General features: G+C 41.6%; 3 protein-coding genes and 1 pseudogene across 4 annotated transcripts; 2 read left to right on the forward strand and 2 right to left on the reverse strand.

The window, feature by feature from the left end:
- Positions 1–209: 209 nt before the first annotated feature.
- On the forward strand, positions 210–21,545 carry LOC147326760 (uncharacterized). Of its 2 annotated transcripts, XM_086302128.1 has the most exons (4): positions 210–365; positions 464–519; positions 20,520–21,399; positions 21,484–21,545. In XM_086302128.1, the coding sequence occupies exons 1-3, from the start codon at positions 286–288 to the stop codon at positions 21,359–21,361; spliced, it is 978 nt and encodes a 325-aa protein (XP_086158254.1). In that variant the 5' UTR covers positions 210–285; the 3' UTR covers positions 21,362–21,399; positions 21,484–21,545. The 2 variants fall into 2 exon arrangements, 1 of the variants encoding a protein (XP_086158254.1); XR_015130505.1 differs by lacking the exons at positions 20,520–21,399; positions 21,484–21,545 and adding an exon at positions 751–1,200 and having other exon boundaries at positions 281–365.
- On the reverse strand, positions 4,625–6,558 carry LOC147326761 (uncharacterized). The gene has a single exon (XM_086302127.1). The coding sequence runs from the start codon at positions 6,393–6,395 to the stop codon at positions 4,992–4,994; it is 1,404 nt and encodes a 467-aa protein (XP_086158253.1). The 5' UTR covers positions 6,396–6,558; the 3' UTR covers positions 4,625–4,991.
- LOC147326762 (uncharacterized) lies at positions 10,672–12,070 on the forward strand (annotated as a pseudogene).
- Positions 15,130–17,373, reverse strand: LOC147326763 (uncharacterized). The gene has a single exon (XM_086302674.1). The coding sequence runs from the start codon at positions 17,371–17,373 to the stop codon at positions 15,958–15,960; it is 1,416 nt and encodes a 471-aa protein (XP_086158800.1). The 3' UTR covers positions 15,130–15,957.
- Positions 21,546–22,023: the final 478 nt, after the last annotated feature.

Genomic DNA, 22,023 nt, shown 5'->3' on the forward strand with positions numbered 1-22,023 from the left:
TGCTGTAATGCATCATATCCTCTGCAGAAGACAGGCAAGTGCTCTCTGCTGGAGCAATCACATCTAGTGGTCACACCTGCGTGAGGCTGCCTGTGTGTGTCTCCCTCACACTTGTATGGGGGAGGGAGGTTGACCTGTTGGGTACCTCAGTTCAACTTCTCATTAAAACAGGCTAATTGGAAACACCTGCAGTAGGAAGGACCTATAAAGACAGCAGCATGTCCTGAACACTTGACTCAGAAGCACACTGGTGTTTGGCTGGAGTAGCTGACAGGGCACGACTGCATGCACAGTCCGGTTGGAGGGTTTGAGGACACAGCGAGTGCAGCTGCAGCAGTCATGGCTGCTCGGTTCCTCATTGCAAGGTACCACGTTTAAATGTGCTTTCATGATCTACACTTCCTGTACTCAGATGTGGACCTTTGTCTGGTTTTATCTTTACTGTATTTGTGCTGTTTGACAGGTTTTTACTGCTTTATGTTTTGAGTGATGTGAACTACTCCTCAGCCTTTCCAGGAGGTGAGCATGCTGAACCCGTGCCAATGATTTATGAAATGATAACTTGCTGTCTGACGTGAAGACTCCAGTGAAGTCATGCCTGCACCCACAGTCTGCAGCATCCCTTTAGAAAATACTTTATTCATTATTCTACAGACTTATGTTGGAGATTTAGGGAGAAAGTCTGACTGTCAGACTTTCTCATTTCCTTCGCTGGTAACATAACCATTAATGTTCATGCTTTTGTCACAGCCTGATCAAGATGACCACGTTCTCAACCTCCAGTTCAGCTGGCACGGTGTGGTGAAGCCCGTTGGCAGTGCCTTCATCGGCACCAGCCCCGAGTTTGAGATGGCCATCTTCACCATAGTCTTCCTCATGAACACGGAGAGAAGCACCACAGTTGTGGTCAACATTGACCAGTGTCAGATGGAGCTGGTGGTGATCAGACACGGGCGCTCACTCGGGACGGCGTACCCCAAACTGCTCAGCAGCAACGGCAGACATGTCAGGCAGCACGCGCACTGATGTGATCCATCATTTTATTCACTTCTGATAAAAACTAATCTTTGTTCAGCAATACATGGCCTCATTGATAAGGAACTGACCTGCCTAATGTACTGCAAAGGACATTTACATGTATTTCAAGATCACTGTGACCTCAGTAGCTTTCAATAAAATGTTACTTTGGAGTTCAACATTTTTATTTTGCACAGGTTGTTTTTTTTTTTTGTTTTTTTTTTTTTTTTTTTAGAAAACAAGTCTTTCTAGGCATTTACATTTATTCAATGTAATATATATAGAACATAGAACTGTGGCATGACCCTTGTGGGGACAGTAAAAGCGAACAAAAGCGAGATCCCGCAAGTGATGAAAAGTAAAGAAAATCATGTGTCCTTCCTCCCTGATGAGGCTTCAAAAAAGAAGGTTGTCCTGCTCCTGTCATCCATGCACATACAACCAAGCATAGGACCCACTGAAAACCTGAAATTATTGGATTTTAAAACCAAGCAAAGGTGGTGTTGATACTTTTGACCAGATGTGCACTCATATGGCTGTGGAAGAAAAAACAAGAAATGGCCCCTTTGTGTCTTCTATGGCATGATCATTGTTGGTGTGAACTCGTGGACCATTCACAATAAGAATGCAGTGAAGAGAGGTGACAACCAAATGCAGAGGAGGCATTATATGCAGGCTTTGGCACCGGCACTTATCAAACCATTGGCAGAGGCTTCCCTCTTCAAATCTGACACGTCAACTCACAGTCCTGATCTGTAGCATCCTCGACATCCCTACCCTTGTCACTCTTGCAGGTAAGGCAGGACCAGCAGTAGAAGAAAGTAGTATTCCCTTAGTGAGGTGTGCTGACTGCCCCGCAGGCTTGGACAGGAAGTGTGTCCATGCCATTATTACCCTGCGTGTACTGACAGCATGTAAGGAATGGCTAAGTAAGAGTGGTCCTAGAATTTGCATGTTATCCTTATTTAGGGCAGTGCTTATGGATAAATATCACAAAGTGGTGATTACCAGGGGAATTCATAGGGTGAAGAAAATATTTTAGTCAATTGATCATTTTCACCCACTCAAAAATGCCATTTCTTGTTTCTCTCTCCTGCAGCTGTTCGCATGTAGAACAGCTGTGCCTTCACCAGGGAAGTCTCAAATGTCCCTGGAAGGGCAGGTCAAACCCCAACTTTCCAGTGTCATTATTTTTTGTTTAGGAATTTTTTATTCTCATATTCCTAATTTTTCAGTAACTTTGGAGCATTTCTTTAGGGTCCCCCATGACATTTGTTTTGTTAGACATGTTGAAAATACCACAGTTGAAAACAAAAGAAGACCACTCTAATTTTTTGTCATAATTTGATATATTTCTGATGTTAGTGATGGTGTTACTCTTTATAGTGACAGTGTTCTAGGGTTAAACATGACAGTGAGTTCAGCACACCGTTACTGTATACCCATTCGTTTCTCCCATACTTGAAACACATTTTAATCAAGAAGCATTAAAATTTATCAGAGTGTGTAAGGGCTGGTGTGTTCTGTTACCTTCAGGAGGGCAACAACTTCCATTTTTCCAGTTAAAAAGGGAAAACAAACAAATAAACAGCAAGTTTGTTTTTATTCATAAATCATGGAAAACTATTTGCACTGGGTGCATGTTTATGCACGGTCTCCAAATTGAACACTAGAAAAAACAATATGTCAGAAATGACAAACTGGGACAGCACGTTCCCCTTCACTCTGCAACTCTCTGTAAGCGAACAGCCTGCACACCTTTACAATGTTTTCTTTCTTCCTTATTGGAGTTATTTCTGAACCAGCTGCCTAATCCAGAGCTTATTTCACCTAACTTCATATTTACTCTATCTCTCTATCGCTCTCCTGTTTTCTTTAATGAACTGCTTTGATGAAATTTTCAATTCCATTTTTTTTATATAGTGACAAATTACCTTTGACTTTGGAGGGTTGTACTTGGCCTGCTACGCTGGATGTAAGAAGCTCTTCTCTCAACTGATCAACATTCCCAAGGCCACAAGGTGGTCTAGTACATTGGCTGTTGCCTTTTCTGTGTACTGAAATGAGGGGATGCAGATAAATGCAATTGCTGTCGGACTATCCAGTCTTTGAGTGATGACGTGATGAATCCTGTTTCTGGGCCCAAAGTGGTCTGCATTTAATAAAGCTGATGTGTTTTTATCATGTTTTAATGCTTTCTATCTTGTTCTATTTAATCTCAACAAGCCTCTAAAACAGTCAGTGATCACTGTTGGCTTCTCTCAGTTTTTATTAGGCTACTACTAATCATTTTAAAGCTCAGTTTTTAAACCCTTAAGATGTAACTACAGCCCAGCCCATGCAGCAGTATATTAATGACTAACTTCGTATTGTGGATGGATTATCTCAGTGGTTTTCCTGTTTGGTCCATTTACAGCATCCTGCCATGGGATTGCATTTGCCCCTAATCATTGGGAACCCTCACATTAACTTTTATCGAGTGGGAAAAAAGGTTTCCGTTCGTTAGCGTTCCTCCTCCAGCTTTACTGTTTATGTTATGTTAATATAGCTTTGTTGCGCTAGCGATAACGTAGCACATCATTATATACCAGCTAGCCCAACCTCAGTAGCCCTACAAACGTCGCTGCTGTTTAGTTTTCTGTCTTCATTTATGTTGGAAGTGATAGCAGAGCTGTACGTTTTAATTTGTTTCATAAATTGCTCAGTCAGAACATGGTATATTATATTTAGATGGCCGCTAGCGAGCTAACTCCCTGCTAACTTCTAACTCCGTTAAATATCATAAATTGTGTTTTCATGGATGTCTGGATGTTAAACTTAATTGTTACACCTGGTAGAACAGCCACACTGATCATTTTATTACAGATGAGAGAATTTAGACAGTTTCTAACTCTCAGTAATGCTGCAGTGATCATTTGACTAAGGGACTTGCAGCGGAGTTTGGGCCCAGACATGGGCAATGACGTCAGACTTAAAGACCGGATAGGAAAACCCGGACATTTTTATCAATCTCAAAAATCACCCCAGACGCTCCGGATGGAATGTGAAAAGTGGACATGTCCGGGGAAAAGAGGACGGTTGGTCACCCTAATCAACTTACCTATGTCACTATACTTAAATATGTAGTATTCTAATACCTGGGAATACCTTAAACCTAGCTGTGGGCTGCACAGGGTTCTCAGGGAGAGCAATATTGAGAGACCAACAAAAGCACCACAAGAGAATAAGAAAACAATCCATAATGCAAAAACACACCAAAACATAACAACTCAAAATACTGGCTCAAACTGACCCAGAACCGTGACAGGTAAGGAGATGTCATTTCAGGACTTAAACCAGACTCTAAGAAATTGCTGTGTCTAATTTTGCGATGCTGCGAGTAACAAACTGGGTTCCGTCTGGAGGTTGAAGAGGAACTCTCCCTCGCCAGGCCGACAGCCGTCTGTGCCACAGTTTATCTCATCTCAGTTTATCTCATGGAGTGCAGGGCTAAATTTAAAATTATTAGATATTTAAGACAATGTATATATTCTTCTATGACAAAAAATACAAGTGTTCATTTAAGCAAATAAACAGAGCCGTAAGAGATGTTTTTCAGAAATTGTTGTCTTTATTTTGATTTGCAACTAACAAAATTTTTAAAAATTTGTAGTTTTTGTCGTGCTCTCTATTATGTGAACCCCTCACCTAATTTGTTATGTTTTTTAACAAATTAAACCCCAACAATCAAATGATCCCCTGTGAGCAAGCACTAGGCACAGTGGAAAGGAAAAACTCCCTTTAAACAGGAAGAAACCTTTGACAGAACCAGGCTCAGGAAGGGGCAGCCATCTGTCGCGACTGGTTGGGGGGTGAGAGGCAAAAGAAAAGAAAAATGAGAGCACAAGTTAGCTAAATGTTGCGCACGTTGTCTAACATGAACAACGTATGGTTTTCTGGACTGTGGATGAAAAGCAGTCCATCATTACTAGTCTTTAAAAGGGAACTAATCCATCACCAAGGTGGCAATATGGCTCAAGGAGGCCATAGACAGAGTTAAATAGGCAATCACTGTTAAGCATTGAAAAGCCCCAGTAAGCTGCAGGTATAATAAGGCCTACTGCGGCAACACCTAAACCTATTTTAAGTAGGCGTTTGGCACCATGACGCCATGAACCACTAGTCGGAGCCACGTCAGGAGATGGTTCTGAGACAGGACAATCAAGCTCTTCAGGTTGAAGACCAAGATTCTCCTGTGTCGGCACCACATCAGGAGGTGGTTCCAAGGCAGGAAAAAAAAGCTCCTCGGGTTCAGGAGCAAGATTCTCCAGCTGCAGAGGTTCACCAGTGATGTTGTGAACAGCAGCTAATATTTCTTCTTCCTCCTCCCTTCTCAGCTCATCCTTAAGATTATTAATTATTTCTCTTTTCATTTTAAGATGTTCATAAAGTTCATCTATGAGATCTTCGTTATGAACAATCTTGAAATTTTGCTCTTTGACTTTTTCTTTCAGCCAAAATATTTGCAGTGTCAGACTTTCTGTTGTCTTTTCTTGATACTCAAGATTTTGTAAACGTTTCTTGAGATTTGTGTTCGCTGTTTTTAATTTGTTTATCTCAGCAGCAATGCTGCTGTTCTCCTTAAGGAGATATTCTTCCTTTTCCTGAAAGTCACAGTGCATCATTTGAACGGTTTTAACCTGTTCCTGCAATTTAGCCTCCAGAGATTCCACCTGTGACTGTTTGTCATCCAGAGCCTGTCTCACCCGACGCTGAAGAGTACAGATTTCTTTTTTCAGCTCAACTATCTGTTCAGTCTTGTGATCTATTTCTCTATTCTGTTTTTCTATTATCTCTTCTTTTTTTGATATTTTATGGTGAGCTTCTCCCACTTGGTGCTCAAGTCTCACTAACGCTTCCTTGAGATGTGCGTTCTCTTTCTTCTGTTCATTTCTCTCCCTTTCAATCTGAGACAACTCAGCAACAATGTTGCTGTTCTGCTCAAGCAGAGATGCTTCCTTTTCCTGAAATTCATGGAGCATCATCCGAAAGGTTCTAACCTCTGCTTGCAAATTTTTATTCTCTGCAACAATTAGAGCTTGGATGTTATCTGACTGTTGAGTCACTTCTTCAAGCTCAACCATGCTTTCCCTAAAGTGGACATTCCTGTCATGCACATCTGTACTCATTTGTTCACGCTCATTTTTAAAGCGATAGTAATTCTTTTTGTAATATTTCTTTTCGCGCTTTAGGGTGCTTAACTCCAACTGGAGTTCTTGTATTTTCATTTGAAGGTCCCTAGGCTCCGATATTTCTCTCTCCACTAACCCACATAGTTCGATTGATTCCGCTGGAATCACTCTGTCAGACTGTGAATTATTGACTATTTCTCGTGACATTTCTTTAAAAGCTTAATGCAACGTGTCGAAAGAAAAATACGTGTGCTTAATTATTTAACTTTAAAATAGTCCCTTTCTGAAAGGTTTCTGGTTTGCTAAACACAACTCGCTGTTTCTGAAAATGTTCCAAGTAAAACTGTGTTTGCAACGGTGAAGAGGGGGTATTTATAGACTTTCGTGGCTGCGAATTTGACGTCAGCGCTCTTTGAGCCTTTGATCCTTTGATTCTTTGGAACGTGATGTCACAGCAGGGGGCGTGGCCAGGATTTTTGGTCGAGGCGTCACATTAGCAGGCCAAGCAAATGTTTGCTGTATGGTCGGTCATATTATTTGTATGGTACAGTACGGAGCCCCGCAAGGGACATGGGAGAAAAAAATGAGAAGAACTTTTGCGAGCGCTCGCAAAAGTTACTCGGGATCTTGCAAAAGTTTTGCGAGCGTCCGCAAAAGATCCTGCTACTTTTTGATGGCGGTTCTGTTGAAGGGTGCGGTACGGTACGGAGCAGAAATGGAGGAGGATTTAGAACATTTCCTGCGGTCAAGAGAGGTCCCACAAGAGGACATCATACACATGCATCAAGACAAAGTAGGGGAGACCGGGGATAGTTGTAACATTTTTGACATTTCTGTCTGTAAATTGGAGCTCTTTTAAGGTAGTGGATTCAAAATGTAATGCAAAGTATTTACATGTCTCAAGTATTAAATAGTGCAGCTATTTTCTCTGCAGCACAATTACCCATTGCATGGTATGGCCTCAAACACAAAGAGTGAAATGTTACAATTAACCCCATAGTCTGGGTTAGTTGTAACATATCCTGGGGTGAAATGTAACACAATGAAATAAGGGTACTAACAAAACATTAACATGTAATCTTTGTTTATTCAACACATGAATGCACTTACATCCATTTATGTAGCTGTGTGTGTGTGTGTGACAGAATGCAGAAATCTAGCTTTTGAACATATTCCAACCCCCCAAAAAAGACAAGTTATGGAATTTTCTGCAACTGAATATTTCATTAATTTTGGTTGGTCTTCCTTGAGTTTGGCCTCATTGGCTCAGTGGGCATTATAACCTACAACTCTTGCACCAATTTTGAACACAACAATGAAGCTGGAAAAATGTATTTGTTCACCAACATCGCAATTCCATTACTTTTTATCATGGCTTACCTTGGTGTGGTTTGCAAAGTGCTTCAGAAAGATGAGGAAATCTGTTTCTTGCACCCATCCTGATTTATTTCCACTACTAGTACTTCCTACTGGTCCATCTCTGACACAGTGGTCTGCATAATGTATGTGTGGGAACACAAACAGTGGAGGAATTGTGTTGCCAATGGCATTAACCGCATATACAAATGCGACCAGTGAACCTCTCTCTGCTGATGTCGTTGCCCCAACTTGTTTAATATAAGTTAAAGTAATAGTGTGGTAAGTTGTAACATCTGCATCATTGTTACAACTAACCCAGACTGTTGCTGTTACAACTGACCCAGACTCCTATAGCCATGAACTAGCTAACATTACAGCCAACGGCTAAAACATTAGCACTAAAGACTTACACAGAATATATCCCCATAGACATACAAATAACATAATTTAAGTTTGATGAGTTTAACTGCAAAGCAAATAATGCTATTAGAAATTGAAATAAAGTAGAAAAACTTACTTTTTGCCATACAAATTACTTTTTTTCGTGTTAAATTGTCTGTGTTTGACAAAATGTGCTGATTTTTCACATGTGATAGCAGAACTGAGTTGGGCATGCACAGGATGAGTCACATCATTTGAAACTTAGCCCTGATTGGAGAAATTGGAAGTGTTACAACTGACCCACGTTACAACTATCCCCGGTCTCCCCTACGTATAAAATTCCGTAAGTCAAAGAACAAGACAGCATAAAACACCGGGGTTGAGAAGGCGAGTAACTTGTTGAAAAACACTTGTTGTATATGCAAGCCTTTAATGTTAACTCTTGTAAATATGTTCAGGTTAATTAACATAACTGGTTAAGTGCACATATGTTTTGAAATTTCATAAAGTTATCTGGCTGTGCCGTTACCATGGTAACGTGGACGCCACTGTAAAACATCCTTTTACTCTTGTAAGTGAGACATGTAGGCTGAAAATAAAGAGGTGTATCGTTTTTCAATGTCTTAAAATCTATTGACATATTTTGTAGACTTTTTAAGAACATTCATGATTTTTAATAGGCTAAGGTAAAAGATTGAAGAAGAGTCTCATGAACTTGAAGGGTTAATGTGTCTGCTGTCAATTATTGCAGTACTTGCACAAATAAATTTCAAACATATTCAGAACATTGATATTTTAGAATCTGTATAATTCATTTACATTTCTTATGGAAAGTGCATGTTTTTTCTTGTACCCAGGACCATGGACTGAATATCATCGCACAAGGTTTGCCTTTAGATTCAAGCAACCAACTTTCCCCATCAAATTCAGGAGATCCACAGAGCCCCCTACGTGTATCAATTGGCAGGATAAAGGTTGTTGATGATCTTTTGACTGTATTTATGGACAGTAGCATAATGAATGTGACTTTAAAGTTGAACTTTGTAAATGAAAATGCTGTTGATGACGCTGGGGTGTCAACACTAGCATCCCCAGGCTTCTACCTTTCTACCTATAAAACCCGAGAGCAGTCAAATGGTGGAAGTGGAAGCTAAATTGGCTAGTCATTCATATGTATATTAGGTCGTTACCTAGGAATTCTGGAGGGAGGGGAGTGGGGGTGAGTGATTGAGGGGGTGGGGGAGCTGCTAAAAGCTGTGAACTTCCTTTTGTGTTTCATCTTGATGCATTCTCAATCATCCAGGGAAATAAATCTCCAAAAGTCACCAACTTGGAGTGTTTCAGTTTGCCATCTTAGGGAGAAATCAACACACATGGGTGTATGTCCTTTGTTGCTGAGATTTATTGATAAAAACAGTACAAAAAAAAACAACCATTTGCACACATATTTACAAATGGCCTGCTGAGTGGTGCATGGAGCATGTTCATTGGTTCATGGACCTCCCTGAACTAATGGCATTTATTGCAATTGTCATCTTGCGGGGGGTTAACAGGGTTCCATCTCTAAATGACTGCTGGTCAGCAAACCTGGGAAACCCACAGATAATTGGAACTATGGCACGAAACCTCTTCCAAAACATCATGCAACACCTACGCTTTGATGACAAGTCCACCCGCAGTGATCGAGCAAAGACTGATAAGTTCGCTGCAATTTCCAGTGTGTGGGGATCATTTGTCACCAACTGCATCACGTGCTACAACCCTGGTCTACATATCACCGTTGATGAACAGCTTTTCCCATCAAAGACTCGGTGCTGTTTCCTGCAGTATATTGCAAGTAAGCCGGACAAGTTTGGGATCAAGTTTTGGGTGGCTTGCGACCTAAAATCCAAGTACATTTGCAATGTCTTCCCATATCTTGGCAAGGACCCCAGTCGTCCCACTGGGGAGAGACTTTCTGAAAATGTAGTAATGAGGCTGATGGAACCATTCCTAGACAAGGGCAGAAATGTTACCACGGACAATTTTTTCACATCGCTTTCACTGGCGCAAAAACTTCTTAGACGGAAAACCACCATCCTCGGCACAGTCAACAGGATTCGCAGGGAAATTCCTCAATCCACTAGACAGACAGATCGCAGTGAATTCACCACTCAGGTATGTTGCAGGTCTTTTGTGGTTCTATGTTTATGTGTTTCATTGTGTGTAAAAGGGCTATGGAAATAACAATTTATCTTATTTCTTAGGTGTTTTCAACCTCTGCTGCCACGCTGACGGCGTATGTGGCCAAACGGAAGAAGACAGTCTATATTCTTAGCAGCATGCACAGCGTGGTTCAGACTGATAACACCACCAAAAGGAAGCCAAACACTGTCACCCTTTACAACAAAACAAAGTGTGGCGTGGATGTGATGGACCAGATGGTTCGGGAGTACACTGTCCGCAAAGGAACACGGCGCTGGCCAGTCGCCGTGTTTTATAACATGATTGACATGGCAGCACTGAATGCACATGTGCTGTATCAAGCATGCACCGGGACGAAGGAAAGACGGGTGGACTTCCTGGTGGCGCTTGCAACAGAGTTGGCTCACTCTCATGTAGCTGCGAAGAAGGCAAGAAAAGATCAGTTGCTTTGGGCAGAACCCTCCACACCTAGTCCTGGAAAAAGAGCCACGTGTCAGGTCAAACACAGATGCAAGAAAAATCAGGCCACTGTGCGATGTGTTCGCTGCAAAAGATACACATGTGGTAAATGCAGACTACAGATACCATGGCAGTGCCAGGATTGTGAGTGATTGCTGAAAATGTTGAAATGTACTCACTCACTTTTTATCATTATTTGTAAATATGTGTGCAAATGGTTGGTTTTTTTGTACTGTTTTCATCAATAAATGTCAGCAACAAAGGACATACAAAGGACATGTGTTGATTTCTCCCTAAGATGGCAAACTGAAACACTCCACTCCCAAACCCCCTCAATCACTCACCCCCACTCCCCTCCCTCCAGAATTCCTAGGTAACGACCTAATATACATATGAATGACTCCAGCATTTGACTGACTGCTCTCCGGCTTTTAAAGGTAGAAACGCAAAATGATGACTCCGCGGGGGTCTAAGGTAGAAAACCAAAATGACTGCTCTCCGGGGGTCTAAGTGTCAAGGGAGGTTTACACTGCATTTTGGGAGCAATTTTTGGAACAGTGTGAAGGTGAAACTGAATGAGTTCCAAGGCTGAGGCCAGACGTTTGTGAGGCTAAAAGGCAAGCAGTTGGGCAGATATGGGTGAAAAGGCTTACTAGATCATGGTGTCTTTCCTGTGAGGCTGTCAAAAGGCATCAGTTGATGTAGACATTCTGATTACCGTACATCGTTTCTCAACTATCTCCCTCCTGTTGAGAGATCAGCTGTTGAGAAAGTTCTAAAAGGCACATTGGATGAAAATGATGAAGAGGACCTGCTTCACCTTTTCTACAAGGATGGGTTCCCACTTCCCATCACCTAAGAACAACATGCATCCTGCCATTGAAACAATGGCTCATAAGGCCATTCTCCAAGAGCCAAAGTATATAATGGATTGCTTCTCCACACCCATGGCACGTCTGCAGCTGAAACTGTCAGACAAGGAAAGTGTGTTGTCTCTGTATGAGACAAAGAAGGCCACAGGCAAAAGAGTAGTGCAGCTATTTGAAACAACAAAATTGATACTGTCTCAGGGAGAACAGACAACCTTTAACCATCTTCAGCGTTATGTCAAAAACACTGATGAACCAAAGCTGAAAAAATCCTGCACTTCTGCACAGGATCTTCTGTGATCTGTGTTGACAAAATTTGTGTGTGCTTTAATGCTGAAACTGGGCTCAACAGAAGGCCTGTTGCTCATACCTGTGGAGCTACCCTTGAAGTGCCATTTACTTACAGTTCTTATCCTGAATTTTGTACCGGGTTCGACAATGTCCTTTCCAGCAATTACTTTGAAATGGACATCATTTGAACTTGATGTGTGTACTAATGGTTACAGCTGTAATTGTTATATGTATGATTATCCTTGAGTTCATAAATTCTGTCTTTTTTTTTTATTTATCATTGAAGCATTTGATACATTCAGCCGTATAGTGAGCAGTCATCAATTTAATTTTCCGATGGTTTAGTTGTATGTTACCTCAGATTTCACAAGGACTTTTCATTGTTTAAAATGCTTTGAAAATGACTTTTCCTCTGCTAATGTGTTTCCTCTTTTTTGATAAATGAGTGCAAATAAAAGCAGCTCCAGTTATTCAGATATTTTAAGATAAAATAAATGTTTTAACTGTTCTCAATTTTCTTCCATGGTCCATATTTTTTAGTCCATCCATCTCTTAAACGTTAATGTTGATTCAGAACAAAACCCTTACTTTAGCTTGATGCTGAGAAACTGAACTTTTTAACATGGGGTTCTATGAGGGCTGGCTGGCTTTTGAATCCAGCACACCAGAGCCTGACCAGAAACTGGTCGCTCCTGATATGGGCGTCACTTATGGCTGCCGTAATAGCATTTGAGCTTCTGATGAGGTCACGCATGAGGCGTTTTCATAATAAGACACGAAACGAATGCTGAATAAAATTTGAAATGTTTCTGCTGAGCTATTTAACAAGTCAGCAGCGCCGCTGTGTGGCCAAATGAGCGTACTGCATCAAAAATCAAACGAGACGCTGAAAATGAGAGACGTGGATAGTTTTCCATTGTTTCTAATGCAGGACGCTTCGCACAGCATCACGCACACAGACAAAATTCTTTTAAAATAAATTATGTTAAAACGTTGAATTATGTTAATCAATGATGCGACAAAGTAAAAATACTCCATTACTGTACTCATGTAGAGTTACAGTATTTGAGAATTCTCCTGAGAGCTTTGGTTTTACACCAAACATCTGAAGTCAAACGTCTCCACTGCAGTGCCTTGCGGTCAGCAGCGGATCAATTCCCATGACAAAGTGGTCAGGATTCTACAGAGCATCCTGGTATTACCTCACCCTGTGAGGATTTTAATATGTCAGATTATATTCTTTTTTTTTTATATATACATTTGTCAACAGAACACAAGTTTCCACTGAAATCACAGAAAACATACCTGACAGAATCCTTTGGTTGTTCCATATCCACCTGCACAGGAAACACCGGCAGGAAGACCAGGCCAGTGTTTCTTACAGACCTTTGGTTCAATGGCAGACACGTCCACCACCGTCGGCTCATCAACAGGTTCGCCATCAGTTTCAGTTTTTCCCCATCCAGCCACCTGACACACTTGATTTTCTTTTAGGTTTATTTCAGCACGTGGAGGCTGAATTGTTTGTACTCTGTGAACTAATCGAACGTTCACACACAACTGGAGACACAACATGAAGTAAAAAATAGAAACACATTTTCATGTAAAAACTCTTTTAAAAATATAATTATTCTACAAATACATCACATGAAACTGATGCTGCTTTCAATGATGTCATTAGCATGTTCAGTGTTTTCGTATCCTTCGTGGATTTCATTTTCTCTCAATCTTTACTTTGGGATGATCAGTGTGTGCGGTCACTGTGTGAGTAATCATTGAGAGGGAATTAAAAATGTCAACAATTTTAAACTGATATCTTTATTTCTCATTAGGCAATCGTCACAAGCAGGTTAATGTCAGCATTGCTGTAACCAACGGCTGTCAGAAGTCAAAGGTCATTTTTATTTGATGCTATTGCACTTAATTGTGTTTTATTTTCCCTCGAAATAACATCTGCCTTATCAATAACTTAGAGTGATCTGATCAATAAACACAAGTTTGAAAAAGTTTGTTTTTGGATGAACTTCATGAACAGGAAATCTAACTCACAACCGGTCACAGTGTGCAGCAGTGAGCACAAAGTCTTCAGTGATGAGGAATTCTCCACAGACATGTTGACCCTTGTTATTCTGAACTGATCCCATGTAGGGTATCGAGTTGTCCGGAGCTTTTGTTCCATGAAAAATTCCTGTTGAAAACTCTGGTAAATAAAAAAAAAAGAAGATGATAAAGTTAGTGTGCCGTTTACAGCCGTAAGATAAATCAGGTATATTTGATGTTCACACTGATGCCTTGTAGACATGGTAGAAAACAAAGAAGAAACTTGTGAAGACAGTGCATGGTGCCAGCAGGACACTCAAACTGTCCTTTACTCAGTAGAAAGACTTTTATACATCACGCGTCTTAGTTTGAAGGCTGGTCTATCGTTATCATCTCGACTTCCTGTCATGCCAACCTCTCTGCAGTGCAGGTTTGATTTACCATTATCTAATGTCAAAAGGGGGATGGTGCGTTACAAGGCAGCAAGAGAGACAGAAAGGCAGGAGAGTTCAGGTAAGAGTTGGATTTTAAATAGAGGGTTCTGTGTGCGGGCAGGCGGAGATGAGGATCCAAATGCAGGACTCAAACACAGAATTGTAACTCAAAACCTCAGCTTTATTGCTGGAGAAATTAAAACATGAACTGAACAAGGGTAGTGAACACGAAAATATTGACCACAGTATAAAACACACATCCGACGGTACGATGCGGCACTGAGCAAGGGCAAACACAGGGCTAATATACACAGGGAAGTAATCAGGGAATGGAAAACAGGAAACAGGGAAACAATACACACTAAACTAACACTAAACTAAGACACGGACTGGACAGAGAGAGACAGACTAGACACTGAACTAAACCAGCAAAAAACATGAGAACACAAAACCTAAGAACTAATCCCTAAACAAGAATAACTAAAACATAGATTAATAATCATCATCATCATAACCAACAAAAGCACCACAAGAGAATAAGAAAACAATCCATAATGCAAAAACACACCAAAACATAACAACTCAAAATACTGGCTCAAACTGACCCAGAACCGTGACAGGTAAGGAGATGTCATTTCAGGACTTAAACCAGACTCTAAGAAATTGCTGTGTCTAATTTTGCGATGCTGCGAGTAACAAACTGGGTTCCGTCTGGAGGTTGAAGAGGAACTCTCCCTCGCCAGGCCGACAGCCGTCTGTGCCACAGTTTATCTCATCTCAGTTTATCTCATGCAGCGCAGGGCTAAATTTAAAATTATTAGATATTTAAGACAATGTATATATTCTTCTATGACAAAAAATACAAGTGTTCATTTAAGCAAATAAACAGAGCCGTAAGAGATGTTTTTCAGAAATTGTTGTCTTTATTTTGATTTGCAACTAACAAAATTTTTAAAAATTTGTAGTTTTTGTCGTGCTCTCTATTATGTGAACCCCTCACCTAATTTGTTATGTTTTTTAACAAATTAAACCCCAACAATCAAATGATCCCCTGTGAGCAAGCACTAGGCACAGTGGAAAGGAAAAACTCCCTTTAAACAGGAAGAAACCTTTGACAGAACCAGGCTCAGGAAGGGGCAGCCATCTGTCGCGACTGGTTGGGGGGTGAGAGGCAAAAAAAAAAGAAAAATGAGAGCACAAGTTAGCTAAATGTTGCGCACGTTGTCTAACATGAACAACGTATGGTTTTCTGGACTGTGGATGAAAAGCAGTCCATCATTACTAGTCTTTAAAAGGGAACTAATCCATCACCAAGGTGGCAATATGGCTCAAGGAGGCCATAGACAGAGTTAAATAGGCAATCACTGTTAAGCATTGAAAAGCCCCAGTAAGCTGCAGGTATAATAAGGCCTACTGCGGCAACACCTAAACCTATTTTAAGTAGGCGTTTGGCACCATGACGCCATGAACCACTAGTCGGAGCCACGTCAGGAGATGGTTCTGAGACAGGACAATCAAGCTCTTCAGGTTGAAGACCAAGATTCTCCTGTGTCGGCACCACATCAGGAGGTGGTTCCGAGGCAGGGAAACCTCCAGCAGAACCAGGCTCAGGAGGGGACAGTCAACTGCTGGGACTGGTTGGGGGGGAGGGTGAAAAAAGAAAAAAGATGAAGAAGGTGGAGAATATGTGTTAGGGGGGACAGGAGAGGTGAAAAGTAAGATGGATCACAGGTGGAGGAGGACGAGGCTAAATCATCTGAATAAGCGGCAGAACCAGCCTTTTTTCTTCTTTTTCAGGTATTTTTCCATGAGCTCGTTCTCCAGGATAAGGGTTCTCAGCTGATCGTTTGTTTCTGCATTCTGCTGCTCGAGTTGCTGGCATCTTTGCTCCATTTCTTTTAAAGTTTCTTGTTTTTTTCTAAGCTTTTCTGTCAGGTCTTTGTATGCTGCCTCCTCCATTAGATTTGCCTTGCACATGTCTGTATTTCTCTCTTGCTTTTTGTTGTGCATCTCTTCTAACAGCTCATTTTTTCTCTGGATTTCTTGACTCGTACGCTGCAGGTCTTCATGTATTTTCTCTTGTTGTTGCTTTTGTGCCTGCATTTCAATTATTTGGCTCTTCAAGTCACTGGACTTCAACAACATCTCCTTAATGACCTTTGAGTGTTTCCTCTTCATTCCATCAATCCTACGCTGCATCTTTGAACATCGTTTTTCCAGTATTTCCTTTTCTCTTTGCAGTTCAGGTGTTTCATTACAAAATTCTAGATGCCTTCTCTCAAAGTCCCGGAGAATACGTTCTTCTTCTTCCTGTTGCTTTTTTTCTTCAAGAAGCTTTTTATTTTTGCACTTTGTTTTACCAAACCTGACTATCAGATCGTTGTACAATTTCTGTGTGGCTTTGAGTTCGTCCTGCATTTGTATTTCCTTTTCTCTTTGCAGTTTAAGTGTTTCGTCATATTCTTTATTATAAAATTCTTGCAATTCTAGATGCCTTCTCTCAAAGTCCTGGATAATACGTTTTTCTTCTTCCTGTTGCTTTTTTTCTTCAAGAAGCTCTTTATTTTTGCGCTTTGTTTCACCACACTTGACTTTCAGATTGTTGTACAATTTCTGCATGGCTTTGAGTTCGTCCTGCATTTGTATTTCCTGTTCAGTCTTCTGTTGGTGGATTTTTTCAATTGTTTTCTCCGCTTCGTTGAGCTTTCCTCGAAGCACCTGATTCTGTTTCTCAATGTTTTGGAGATCCCACTGTATCTCCTCAATATTATCTTTCTTTCGTTGAAGCTGGGCAGATGTTTCTTTTAATTCAGCACTCTGTGTTCCTGATGAAAGAAAACGAGAAAAGATCTTCTCTCGTCCTTCATCAAACTTCACTCCCGAGCCCTCGTTGATCATTTTTATATCAGGCTGGCGTTGCTGTTTTTCTTCCAGGTCTTTATTTCGTGCTTCCAGTTGTCTGCACTTTTCCTCTAGTTGAAGCTTCTCTTCTTCAATTTGTTTAATTTTGTAATGTAGGTCAGATTTTTCCTTCTGACTTTCATGTAATGCTCTTTGGACTGATAAGACACCATCCGTGGTAATTTCTCCTGGAGAGATTGGCCGGCCAGAACACAAAGGACAGGCAGCATAATCTTTTTGTGTTTGTTGGCATTTTCGTGGAGGCATGTTGGAGCCTGTGCACAGTGACTCTGAAAAGGCTTAGAAATATTTCCAAATGTATCTCTGGTCGAACGTTTGAAGGCTGTGAACAAACTGATTTTAAAATTGCTGCTTCTGATCCCTATTTAAGGACTTTCGTGGCTGCGAATTTGACGTCAGCGCTCTTTGAGCCTTTGATCCTTTGTTCGATCACAGGATCACAGGATCACATGACAGCTGTGCGTAATTCTGCGCATGCTCAGAGAATACACATTGAGATGCACGGTTTTGTTTTGTTTTGAATTTTTTTTAAATACCCTGAAAACAGTGTTGCCAACTTAGCGATTTTGTCGCTATATTTAGAGAGTTTTCAAACCCCCCTTAGCGTCGTTTTTTTTTTTCTAAAAAGCGACTAGCGACAAATCTGGCGACTTTTTCTGGTGTTATTGGAGGCTTATTTATGACGACTTTTGACGTGAAAGCGCTTGTTGCTCTTACTATCAACAAGCAGCGGGTGCTGCCGTGGGCACATCGCTCGTGCCAAAGCGCTCACAGGCGGAGGATAGTCCTCCTCCAGCCGCTATCAGGGCAGGAGATGTTCACGTGCGTCCAAACTGCAAATGAATCGCGCACGAGCAAAACCGCCGCTCCCGCACTGACTGTAACGCAGTCAATTCTTCTTTTACTGTTATGCTGTTTTGTGGATCACAAGGTTTAAAACTACGAGGGCCGGTGTCTTTTAGATCTCACCCTGGGTCAACACACCTGAATCAAATGATTAGTTCATTACCAGCCCCCTGGAGAACTTCAAGACATGTTGAGGAGGTAATTTAGCCATTTGAATCAGCTGTGTTGGTTCAAGGATACATCTAAAACCTGCAGGACACCAGCACTCGAGGCCTGGAGTTGCCTACCCCTGGTCTATATGATCTGGTCAGAGAGGCTGACTGCATCACCGCTGATGATGAGTACTAGCGGTTCTGAGACAGGAGAATCAAGCTCTTCAGGTTGAGGACCAAGATTCTCCTGTGTCGGCACCACATCAGTAGATGGTTCTGAGACTGGAGAAACAAGCTCCTCAGGTTCAGGAGCATAAAGAACGAGCTGACATTTTTCTCACGAAACCAGCGATCAGCTCAACAGACCCTCAGTTTACCTGCATGCATCCTCCTCCTCATCTGTCAGCTGTTTAACACCTGCTGCTAATTCAAGAAACACGCCTACGTTACCTGGTGATAGTAACTGGGCAGCCGGTACTCGATATAAAGCAATGTCAGCGCATTTTTCTGCACAAGATAAGTAAATATAGTGTTTTCCCAGAGCTGCTGGAGCTTGTTTCCTTACAGAGCACTTTATAGGCGAAGCAGCTTCATCAGCAGCTGATGTCCAATCACCGGCACACAGCTTTGAAACCTCACCTTAGTTTTAGCTCTCAGTGGTTAAACGCATGACTTCATTCACTCAGGTTCTGTCTGTCGGGTCACGTTTACTTCGCTGTTTTATTTACAACTGAGCAAATCGGTTTGGCTGAGGTTAAAGTTACAAACTCAAATCGTCGGAACAGGTTTGCTCGTTTCTTGGATTCATTTGGTGATTTATTAAATGTATAACTGTTATTCTAATCTGCTGCTGAGTCTCTTACACTTTTCTTTATGCTGTATATTTTCACGTCTCTGGAATAGTTGGCAGTTAGATAGTCAGCTGGGAAACTCTGTGTTAACTCATGGAGCTGAGGATATCGTGGATATGCTGACCTCGCTCCGTGGTGTACAGGGCCGTTTACCCTCATGATTAATATTCACAATAAAAATATTAGCCGAACATCATGAAGTCTGTATGTGTTTCATAGTGTCGAACAACCTTTGTACAGTTAAAGCCAGCAGTTACTACATGACGGAAACACCAACGTTATCTCTTTTATGCGTTTATACACAGGTCACGCTGATTACTGAACAAAAACCCAAAGATCAGATGTTAAACAGATTTATTTGCTCTCTCTCCTCCTTAAACATGTTTTTAATGTTAGTTATAATTCAGAATTGGCGACTGAAACACGTAGGACACATAAGAACATCAGGAAATAAAACATCGATAAATATAACCTCAGTAAAAGAAGTCAGCGGGGGTTATTACAGCTGTGTACAGGGGGTCCAGCGATGGACTTGTGGTTCTGTGAACAGCACAAATGCCAGGTGACTGTGAAATAACTAACAGCACTTCTTCCACAAATGAAGCCAGTAACTTACTACCCTAAAAGATTAGCCCCAGTTGCTTGTGCTTTACCTCCATGCGTGAGATCAGTATGTGCAGCAGCTTAAGCTGTACAATGTTTCAGGAAATAGTTCATTTCACCTTTTGACACTGTTAGTTCCACACGAGGTACACGAGAGATGCAGTAGCCTTGGTAAAAGTTGTAATATGATCGAGAGCACATCAATAATTCAAGTCTGTGAAAGGAGAGGTTTAAGAGTGTCCTTTTATTATTTACACTGGTGCAAGTTGTGTAGTATGTTATCCAGGCAGTCTTTTCTTTCACTCCCCACTTCAGATGATAAAGCTGTTGGTCACTAAACGTCTCTCAGTGTACTTTTTCAGGACTTTAAAGATATTGGGGTAAAGTTGTGATGCCTCATGTCCAAATCAGCAGGCTTAATTCAGTCAAAGGTATTTAAACAGATTGCAGTAAAACGAATCTACTGATGTGTTAATTGCACTGCCGTCCTTGCTCTGTATTTCTAATGTGACAGCTGCACACTTGGAGCTCCACTGCTTTAACGTGACAGCAGACTTTCATTCAGTGAGGTGGAAACTCTACAGGTTGCATTTACGACGCATTGTAATCAGTCATCGTAAGCTTGGCTGTTTCACTGGTGTTTTATTACCTTTTTACTCCAGTAATCACTTTAAAAGGTCAAGTTCTTCCCTGTTAAATTTGGAAAAGAACAATTGTAACTGTAGATGGTATAAAAATGCATGAATATTATGCTTTGCATGAGTGGATCAAGCAAATTAAGCGATTTCTTCTCTGATGTTAAAAAGGTATAAGAATGCAAAGGTCTACGACACTGGTTTAAACTCAAGACTGAAGTTGTATCCAAACAATACTGAGAAACTGAAGATGTACATGTGTTTTCAACCTGATAATCTGTATTCTTACCCATGTTCTCTCTCAGCCACAAGTCCTGTGCAGCCTAGAGCGTGGCAGGGTGGAAGAGGGGAACACGATGTGTATGGAAGTCCTCGTCCTTTCCAGTACATGAGGGCTCTGCGGCCGACAGATCCAAAGATCAACCCTAATGTGCGCGATCAGGTCCAAGTCCAATCCCCGAGCTCGTATCAGCCACGCTCCAATATTCCCGCCCACAGACCCATGGAAACTTATCCGCTCCAGCCTCAAGCACACAGAAACCACCTTGTGGCCAAGCCCAGGAGCTTTGACTTGAGCCTGAGGATTCCTTTTGCTCAGTCTCGTGATGGTGCTAATCCTCCTCGGTACGGACCAAGCGGCTTTATTATTGACAACAGTTTTAATAATCCCGGCAGACGCCATGGCCATGACGCTTCCAAGCTGGGCTACCAGTTCAGCTTATCCGTTCCCTTTTCACGAGGTTCTCCACGCCGCCAGGAACATCACGGCGGACATCGACACAGGCCTGAGGAAGCTGATTTGGGTCACCAAAGACCGCAGGTTTATGTGCCGCCTCATACAAGGCCGCACCCCAACGAGCAGCAGCAGCATCATCATCATCGTGAGCATCATCATCGTGAGCATCATCATCGTGACGAAGGCCGCCCTGGTCGGGTCTCTGCATTTCCGGAGCCAGATGGACTGGAATGCCCATCAAGGCCGCGCCATCCTCAGAGATATGTCGACCCTTACAGTGGCTACTACAACTCCCACATGAATCCTACGTGGAACGACTACTGGTGGTATTACCATGGACCTCACTGGGGTCATGTAAAGCATCCATCTTCTGACCCTTGGCCAAATTTCCATCGGTCAGCTTCAGACTGACATGGATGGAAGAGACGAGCCAAACTCGCAGGGCTCAGGTGGGTCACTGGTTTTTGGATATTACAACATGGCATTTCTTGATGGTTAAAACCTGTTCCTCATAATTTCTTCCTCCTTCACAGCTCTACAGTGCAACAAGGATCTCATGTATTTATCTAAAATAAAGTGTGAAAGCTCTCCTGCAGTTTCTCTCGTCTTCTGTCAGGTTGAAAGAATAGCTGAACACTTGGGTTGAGGTTGATCTTTAGAGCTAATGACATTCATGTGTTTGCAAGCAAGAAGCAACAAGTCTATGCCCGAATATTAAAAGCCACTGACTCTGCAGCTCACTAAATATTTGGGTGATGTACATTTTGAACTGCATCTAGAGATGTAACTGAGCCCAGTATTTCACAATTATCGCAGGCTTGACACAAAATCAAGTGTCCCGTCTTTGAGCCAACTCTAGCCCTCACTTTCACTAGAGCTGCCATTTAAAAGTCCCCGAGAGTGAATCAGACGTTCCATCCTTCAGTAGTTGCTTGCATACAAACTTGAAATGGTTTTGGAACTTTAGTCGAGTGCCTGTCATAAGATTTTAATATTGCTACTCCTTAATCCAGTGCATCATTGTGGAAGAACTGTAAAATGGTTCTACTTCAAGTATTCTGTGCTGGCTGACA

Source organism: Aulonocara sp. 'chitande type north' Nkhata Bay, linkage group LG7 (assembly GCF_057382095.1).
Source record: "Aulonocara sp. 'chitande type north' Nkhata Bay isolate Kocher_YH1m ecotype deep benthic linkage group LG7, A_spYH_male_GT1.1, whole genome shotgun sequence".
NCBI classification, from domain to species: domain Eukaryota; kingdom Metazoa; phylum Chordata; class Actinopteri; order Cichliformes; family Cichlidae; genus Aulonocara; species Aulonocara sp. 'chitande type north' Nkhata Bay.

Excerpts from the sequence above, each read along its gene's own strand:
- LOC147326763 (XM_086302674.1), bottom strand. The coding sequence starts at position 17,373 with ATGCCTCCACGAAAATGCCAACAAACACAAAAAGATTATGCTGCCTGT.
- LOC147326760 (XM_086302128.1), top strand. The coding sequence starts at position 286 with ATGCACAGTCCGGTTGGAGGGTTTGAGGACACAGCGAGTGCAGCTGCA. Across the intron at positions 366-463 it reads GCTCGGTTCCTCATTGCAAG|GTTTTTACTGCTTTATGTTT; the intron begins GTACCACGTTTA and ends GCTGTTTGACAG. Across the intron at positions 520-20,519 it reads CTCCTCAGCCTTTCCAGGAG|CCACAAGTCCTGTGCAGCCT; the intron begins GTGAGCATGCTG and ends GTTCTCTCTCAG.
- LOC147326761 (XM_086302127.1), bottom strand. The coding sequence starts at position 6,395 with ATGTCACGAGAAATAGTCAATAATTCACAGTCTGACAGAGTGATTCCA.